The sequence below is a fragment of the Lolium rigidum genome, chromosome 5, assembly GCF_022539505.1.
Source record: "Lolium rigidum isolate FL_2022 chromosome 5, APGP_CSIRO_Lrig_0.1, whole genome shotgun sequence".
NCBI lineage: Eukaryota > Viridiplantae > Streptophyta > Magnoliopsida > Poales > Poaceae > Lolium > Lolium rigidum.
In genome coordinates this window covers 250,172,811-250,181,093 of record NC_061512.1, presented here as the reverse complement: position 1 = coordinate 250,181,093, position 8,283 = coordinate 250,172,811, and the positions used below count along the sequence as shown (strand labels likewise).

At 58.6% G+C, this 8,283-nt stretch overlaps 1 protein-coding gene across 1 annotated transcript; it reads left to right on the top strand.

Annotated features, from left to right (window-relative positions):
• The first annotated feature begins 4,626 nt into the window (after positions 1–4,626).
• LOC124655140 (dehydration-responsive element-binding protein 1H-like) lies at positions 4,627–5,361 on the top strand. The gene has a single exon (XM_047194095.1). The coding sequence runs from the start codon at positions 4,627–4,629 to the stop codon at positions 5,359–5,361; it is 735 nt and encodes a 244-aa protein (XP_047050051.1).
• The last annotated feature ends 2,922 nt before the right edge of the window (positions 5,362–8,283 follow it).

The window sequence follows — 8,283 nt, the reverse complement described above, 5'->3', positions numbered from 1 at the left end:
CGGGAGCGGTTCGCCGCTTGTCAGCCGCTTCATGAAGTGGCAGTCGCGGGTGGTGTGGTTGGAGGGGTTCTTGCCACTGTGGTACTTGCACGGCGAGTCGAGCATCTGCTCGAAGGTGAACTTCGGCTTCCAGGGTCCTGTTTCTGGCGCCGGCTGCCGCCAGCCGCCGCGTGGTCCGACACGGCTGCCACATGGGCGGAACCGTACCGGCGGTCCGGCTGGTCGCTATGCCGCTTGCCGCGGTAGTTGTCCCGTCGGCTGCCATGGGAGGCGTCCTCGGCCGGCTTGTGCTCGGCCGGCTTGTTGTTGTCCCGCCTGGACGGAGCCGGCGAAGCTTCAGCCGGAGCCTTGCCGGCTTCCTCAGCCAGCGCGTACTTGTCTGCAATGGCCATCAAGGCGGCCATTGTTTTGGGCTCGCTGCGGCGCAGCTTGTGCCACAGCATGGTGTTAGGCCGACAGCCGCCCATGAAGAAGCTGATGGCCTGGATCTCGTGCACGCCCTCGCAGGAGTTGCGCATTTCGCACGAGCGCGTCAGGTACGCGCGATCCGTCTCATCTGGGCCCTGCTTGCACATCTCTAGCTGTTGGGGGCGACCCGGCCGGCGATAGGTGCCGGTGAAGTTGCTGATGAAGGCTTCCTCGAAGTCCAACCAGTCGTTGATGCTGCCGGCTAGGAGGTTGTTGAGCCATGTGCGGGCAGAGCCGAGCAGCATCAGGGGGGAATAGCGCACAGCCCAGCGCTTGTTGCCTTTGGCGATGCCGACTGCGGTGGAGTAGTCCAGCAGCCAGTCCTCCGGCTTAGCGGTGCCGTCGTACTTGGGGGTGTCGCGAGGGAGCTGGAAGCCATCGACCATGGGCTCGTTCAGGATCCGCGGCCCGAAGCACTTTGGGCCGGCTGGCCCTCCTTCTTCCGCGATGCATGATTTGACCAGCCGGTCGATGCGGTCCCTGGCGTTTTCCGGCTCGATGCGTGGGCCCAGCCGAGAGTGGGCCGGCTGGCGGTGGTCGCTTGCCTCTGGGGCCGGCCGGTGCGGGCGTCTTGGCGCCGGCTGCTCGGAGCCTTCCTCCTGGTTCCGGCTTGGTGGAGGCCGGCTGCGGCCGCTGTTGCCGCTTGCCAGTCGGCTTGTCCGGCTGGAACTTGCGTGGGTGGCCCGGGAGTCCCGGTGCCGGCTTGGTGCTGGGGAGGAGGACTCGGCCGTGTCCCTGGGGGCGTCCCTGTCGTTGCTTGCGGCACCACGAGCGTGAGAAGCTCTGGGAGCATTGGCGTACCTGGGGTTGTTCGCCTGCTCGGTGGCCGCGTGGAGCAGCTCAGTTACCCGCTTTGTCTGGCGGCGTAACTCTTCGCCCTCGAGGCGGCTCAACTCTTCCACGGCGGCTTGTGCCGCGCGCATGTTCTTGTCGGGGGTGTTGTAGACGGGCAGCTCCGCAGACGGAGCCGGCGTTTTCGCGTCGTTGCGGTCGATTTCGGCGCCCAGGCCGCCTCCCCTCCGGCGGATCTGGCCGGCCCGGCTTGGGTTGTCGCCATCTGGCGTGAAGCCGTGGGCGCGGGCGTACTCGCGCCGGGTGATCTCCATCTGGCGCTTTGCAGCAGCCAGCTCTTCAGCCTGCTTGAGGAGCAGCTGGCGGTGTGTCTCCAAGTCCGCCTCGACGGTGGAGGGGTCAGCTCCGGCTGTGAGCGGAGAGCTCAGCTTTGCCCGGACTTCGTCCAAGCGGGACGGTGGTGCTAGGGCCTTTGGGCCCGAGCCGGATGCGCCGGCTGCCGCGGTGCGCTCCAGCTGAGGGCCGCGGACGCGCGTGGTTTTGTCGCCGGCGTCATCGCCGGTTGCCATGACCTCCTGCAGGATGCAGGGGCTGGCGGCGTTGTGGCTGGCGCCGGCTCCAAGGGGAGGGCTCGCGCAGCTCAGGATCTGGCGCGGGTAGCACGGTGGTGCAACGGTGGCGACGTAGACGTCGTGGCCGCCGAAGGAGATGATGCTGCCGCCGGCTGGGAATGGCCGGTCAGCGAAGCAGCCAGCATTGTCGCTGACGCAGTCGAGGGAGCCGAATCTCCAGACCAAGCCTGAAGCGACTCGCTCGCCGGTGGTGATGGTGAGGCCCGTCCGGATAAAGACACCGGCCGAAGACGCTGAAGGCCCCACGGTGGGCGCCGAATGTCGTGGTATCACGGCATATGCCATAGGGTGGCTAAAGAGAGTGGTTCCTAATATGATCTACGGCGGTATCCGGATGCGGGTATGGGGACGAGCGACACGGCGACGTACCCAGGTTCGAGGCCCTCCGGTGGAGGTAACACCTCTACTCCTGCTATGAGTTTATAAGCAATATCACAGTACAGTGGTGCTCCTAGAGCTGTATCCGGCTGCTCCTGGGAGGCTAAGGAAGACGATGGTCTCTCTCACAGGGCAGCTCTTAGACTAGAAATGAGTAAGGATTGATCGATCCCCTGCACGAGAGGGGGTAGTGCAGCTTATATAGGCGCTGGCACTTTACATAGAAGTCCCTAAGACCTAGTGGCCGACTACGCCGGCTCCTGCTGCCTGCTCCTTCCCGAGGCGCCCACGTCAGCGGCCGTTGAGGCGTAGTGGCCGGTCTTGTCGCTGCCAAGGTCAGCGGTATGGAGCTGTCGCTATCGAGGGCATGTAGCAGCATGGCGCAGCTTGAGCCATGATGGCCTGTCGGGGTCGGGGGGCACTGTTCCTCCACAGTGCCCCTTGCTTTACGGGAGATGAGGTCAGCGTGGACCTTTGCACCCGGATCACCTATCCAGTTCCTTCTCCTGCAAGGCTTGCTAGCCTCGAGTCGGTCAGGGTTGAGACAACCCAGTCGGATATGGCTTGTAGAAGCCGGCCCAGCCACAGTGCAGACGGCCTTGGCCAGACCGACTAAGACTATGAGCCAGCCGGCTCCCAGGTCAGCCGGCCACGGCTCCAGCCGGCTGCTCCTCAGCCGGCCTTTGCCGCGGGCCAGCCGGCCCAGAGCCAGCTGCTCCTCGTCTAGTGCCCTACCCGGGGTCTTCCCCCCGACAGCGGGACGACCCATCTGATCCCGACGCGTACGAATCGTTCTGCATGGATAGACGGACCGGCTGCGCACGTTCCAGTGCGGCGATCCAAACGGATCGACCCGTTCGACGCGACCCATCAGTGCACCAAATTTGGGAAACCGATACGTCAACGCGGCTGTTGCGTGTGTAGAGCACGTGTCTGGCTGCGCGTGCCACTGACCCGCTTGGAAGTGAACCCAAGGTAGAAAGCTAACCGGCTGCAGCGTTGGACGTGACCCGACGGAAGAAGGCTGACCGGTGGCAACATTGGACGCGACCCGGTGGCAGAAGGTTAACCGGCCACTACAGCCATGGCCAGTGCCACCATCAATGCTGACGGCTCGAGCTCCGCGCCGGCATCCAATGCCCTATGCCTTTTTAAGCGTGGCCTTCGCAGTGCACATCACCACCAAACTCGTCACCCACCTAGCATCGCCGCCGTGTAGCCAGCATGCCTGGCCACAAGGCCACCACCTACTCTATATTGGGGCGCAACGGGCGCACGACGCATGCACCTCCGTCCTCGCCTCCGCATCCGGTGCCAGAGCTCGTCAGACATCTTCAACGCACGCCTCAGCGAAAAAGACATAGCGGTGTCCATCCTCTTGGACGCGCGGTACAAGGTTGGCGCTAGGCACGAAGCGGCCGAGGAGGAGCAGGAGCCCGTCGCCGATCCGCAGTAGGCATCAATACTCGAGTCTTGCCGGCTGACGCACGACCAGAGGAACGCCGCCCACATCCTACAACAGGCTGACCAGCAGCTCATCCAACGCGTCATGGCGGTCTCCCGCGAGATCTTGCCTACCGAGGAAGCTGGGTGGTTCCGCAGGGATGCTGGAGCGACAAAGGATCCTTGAGCTAAATGCTCGAACCCTCGCCGAGGAAATCCGCCGCGAAGATGAGTGTGTCACCATGAACGCGGAGTTCACCATGAGGTGGCGGTTCGCGATGATTCAGCGAGATGGGGATATTCGTCGGGCGAAGAACGACAACGGAGCTGGGCTGTCGCGCCAGCTTACTGACGGCCGATAGAAGGGTTATATTTCCGTTTAAATTTAGTTGTTTTTCGTTCAAACGTGTAACTATATAACGAAATTTGAATGATGAGCAATGTTAATGCTGAAAGTTCTGTCTCAGCTTGTCAGCATTAATCGAATGACGCCGTTTGGGTCGCTGTTTTGCTGTTTTGGGTCGGGCCGGTGGGCAAGTCCGCTGTCGCCGTAGCTTTCTTGCATCCAGCCGACCAACACAGAACGCGGTTAGAAGAGGAAACGTGCTCATGGGCAAGCGACCTTTTCTTTCCTTAACGCTGCAAAGCCCCTACACGTCGACACAGAGGAGTCACCCGCCACGCGTCGAAGCAAGAGCGGCCAGCGCCGCAAAGTTCGAGCTGTCGCCGCGCCGACGGGCAACCGGACCGACCGTCGCCTTTCACCGCGTCGTACAAAACTATATAAGTAAGCACACTCCGGCCACTCCACTGATTTACTGAGCCCGGCAAGACACTATACTCCAGTAGCAAGTAGCAACACTCTCGCAGCTCATAGTCCACCACCTGTCCACCAAGCGACCGGCCGGCAGCAATGGACACGGGCAACGAGTATAGCTTGACCCCTGCTTCCTCGTCTTCCTCGCAGGAGCTGGGGATGGCGCTCTCGCCAACGTCGCCGTCGACGAAGCGCCCCGCAGGGCGCACCAAGTTCAAGGAGACCCGCCACCCCGTGTACCGCGGCGTGCGTCGCCGCGGCAGCAACGGGCGGTGGGTGTGCGAGGTGCGCGTGCCCAGCAGGCGCGGCGAGCGGCTCTGGCTCGGCACGCACGTGACCGCCGAGGCCGCCGCGCGCGCGCACGACGCCGCCATGCTCGCGATGCACGGCCCCTCCTCCGCCGCGTGCCTCAACTTCCCGGACTCCGCGTGGAGGCTCGACGTGCCGTCCAACCTCTCGGACCTCGCCGACATCCGGCGCGTCGCCATCGAGGCCGTGGTGCAGTTCCTGCGCCGAGGTGACAGGAACGCCGGCGCCGCCGCGGAGGTGGTCCCCGTCGACGGGGTCGCCCCCGCAGCGCTGGCCCCGTCGCCGTATGCGGACAATGCCGGCTCTTCAGCGACGTCCCAGCCTTCAGCAGCGTCTGAGGTGTCCGCCGCGCTGGGCAGCGACATGCTCGAGCTCCACCTTTCCGGGGAAATGGGCTTGGGCACCTACTACGCCGACCTTGCGGAGGGTCTGCTCCTCGAGCCGCCGCCTCCCGCGGCGAGCTCGGAGCACGGAGGAGACGGCGGCGGGCATGATGCCTCGCTATGGAAATGGAACCACTGAGACACCACGCCGACTGTCTCCGGCCAGCTCAACTATTTAGTTTGCATTATTTCTTTAATTTCAGCACGGTATTACTCGTAATAAAGTTTGAGGATCACTTGAAGACATCAAATCTCTCATACTACTAACAACAAACAAATCAAGCAAGCAAGCAAGCAAGCACGCTCTTAATCAATGAACTAAAACAATGAAGATAAAAGGGCGACAGATGTCGGCTGAAAAGTAGTCGCTATAAAAATGGTCCAGAAATCGTTCACGTGTGGTTACCATAACGGGCAACTTCCACTAGGAGTAGTATACTTGGTGCTACTTGCTGTAGATAGATGGTAGTGTGATCCCAAATCCAAGTAATAATAAGGTAATTAATCCAGAAGATGTGGTCGACACCCATCCATATCAGCTGGCTAAAGCTACGTACGGGAGCACCAGAGCTGTCGCTTCAGTGGGGGCGGGTCACTGTGAGAGTGTGAGCGAGCGAGGAAGCAGCTGCACCGGGGGACCTGTGGGCTGTGGCTGTGGCTTTGGTACGGCACGTAACTCTCTAGGCCCTACTTCTTCCTAGCTGTACATCATATGGCCAACAAATCAAGATGATCACAACTTGATTATTTACTTTGTGTTTGCAACAGAAATGCTAAGTGCATTTTCAGTCACGCTCTCCATCCGGGTCACGGCAACATCGTCGATTCCGACGTATATGGGCACCAGCATGAATGGGCGCGTATCAACAATGCTGGCTACATCTACGGAATTATCCTACGGGCTAAGCTTACGGATGAGACGTGGGCTTGTCTGATTGGAGAGGAAGGGCGTGGCAGTTTCAGCAAAATCACCCAAAGCGAATCTGCAGTTTCCACATCAGCCGGTAAGAAAATTTCTGTAGAAGTCTTTCAATAGAAGTAGCATTATTGCATTTGAAGGCGCCTCTTGGTTCAGCCGCTCCCCAAATACGGCGCCCACAAAAGGGTTTTTAACTCCTTGTTTTTAAAAACCATGAAATTTCATAAAGTTTTAACACATAAAATAAATAAGATGAGTTCTGTAATAATCAAAATAGAATAATTCATACAATCCAAATAGAACACAATTCAAGCGGCGTCTCCTTTTAGCACCCACAGATCTACCAGATCATTTTGCTGCTCGTGATGAGAAACTTCGTCATGGATCTCCTGGTGCTTGGCGAGAAAATTAGCAAACTATGCAGACACCTAGTGATCAACAATGAAAAGAGAGGACCATGGTGATCATAATCATCCCTTGCTTGCGGAACTCCGCGTGCACTCTCGATGATCATATTGTGCATGATCATGCAAGCATGCATCCCCTCTCACATCTGGTCTTAGACCAGGCAAAGTGAGCCTTGTTTAGATCTTGAGGATCCGGTATTGTCTTCACAAATGTCGACCACCATAGATAGATGCCATCATCAAGGTAGTACCCTTTTGTATATTGGTGGCCATTGATCTCACGGTTGCACTCTGCAGCATGGCCTTCAGGAAGTCTCGTAAACAACGGTGGGCGCTACAACACACTGATGTCATTGTGAGATCCCGACATGTCAAAAAAAAAGCATGCCAAATTTAGAGCTCATAATCATCCATAGCTTCAAGCATCACACTCCAATATCCATGGTGCCCTTTGTACAAACCTTGCCAAGCAAAGAGGAGTGGCGAGACGGGCAGCTACGCGAGGTGTAAGCGACGCTGAACTAGCGGCGTCGAGAAGGGGTTGGCGGTGGCGCTGACAATGTCGATTCGGCGGTGGTGGAAGATGTCTGGAGAAGACGGGAGGCGAGGTGGTTAGCAGAGCAAAATTAGATGGATCGTTGGCTGGAAGCCCCTGGCCCTACGTGATGTGGCTAACCGCCTTCTGTCCAAGACCCCAGTCGGGCCCCTATGGGTCGGGGTTAGCCTAGGGAGCAGACCAATTTTTAAACCACGGCGGATCCAAAGCACCATCAAAATGTGCCCCTATGGGTCGGGGTTAGCTTAGGGAGCCGACCAATTTTTGAGCCACACCAGATCCAAAACGTTATTAGAGGCCGCGCCTAGTCATGGTTATCTATCTTGCACCCAATAGCTCTTTGGAGAGGGCTACGAGTGGAGATGCTCTGAATGCGTGTGGTCAATTGGAAACCTAGTATTGCTATTCGAAAAATAAATTAGTGCACAGGTAGCCAGCTCGATAGAAGAACGGAGCGAGTGAGAAGGGCACGGGGCACAAGAAATGAAAAGAAAAGGCGGGCCATGAAGCTGCCTGCCACTGGGTAAGGTCGTTCCCAGAATAGGATCTTTTTCTTCACGCTCGATGCCCATAACGGGCAGCGTCCACTCATTTGTTCGTGTGGATTAGATATGCATGGGGTGGTCCAGGTACGCTAATTAGTCCACAAGATGTAGTGGTAGAGACCCCATCCTCCTAGTCAGGACTAAGGGCATCTCCAACCGGGCGACCCAAACGGACGCGCTGGGCCGTTCGTTTTGGGCCGTTTGGGTGACCGAACAGACACCCGGACAGCGCCCCGCGTCCGCGTGTCCGTTTGGGTCGCACGCGGCGTCTAACGCGCGGACGCACCGCATATATAATAAAAAAAACATAAATGAAAATAAAAAATAAAAACAGCACAAAATAAATATAAAGTACTAGTTAGTTAAACTTAGCCCTATTTTGGGCAATTTTTACACAAAAGAAAGCCCTATATGGGCTTTAAACTAAAAAAAAAAAGAAACCCTAGTCAGGGTTTGCCAGCATGGTGGCCGCCGGCAGTACTACCCCCAGTAGTACTCGTCGTCGTCGGCGTCGATGACGACGACGCCCCCGGCGGCGACGGCGCCATTCCGGCTCGAAACGCCCGAGGGCACCGGGGACTCCGGCCGGGGCTCCCACTCGCGCCCTTTCCCGGGCGGAGTGCGGGTTCGGCGG

What these genes read in the sequence shown, in the direction of transcription:
- LOC124655140 (XM_047194095.1), top strand. Translation starts at nt 4,627, where the DNA reads ATGGACACGGGCAACGAGTATAGCTTGACCCCTGCTTCCTCGTCTTCC.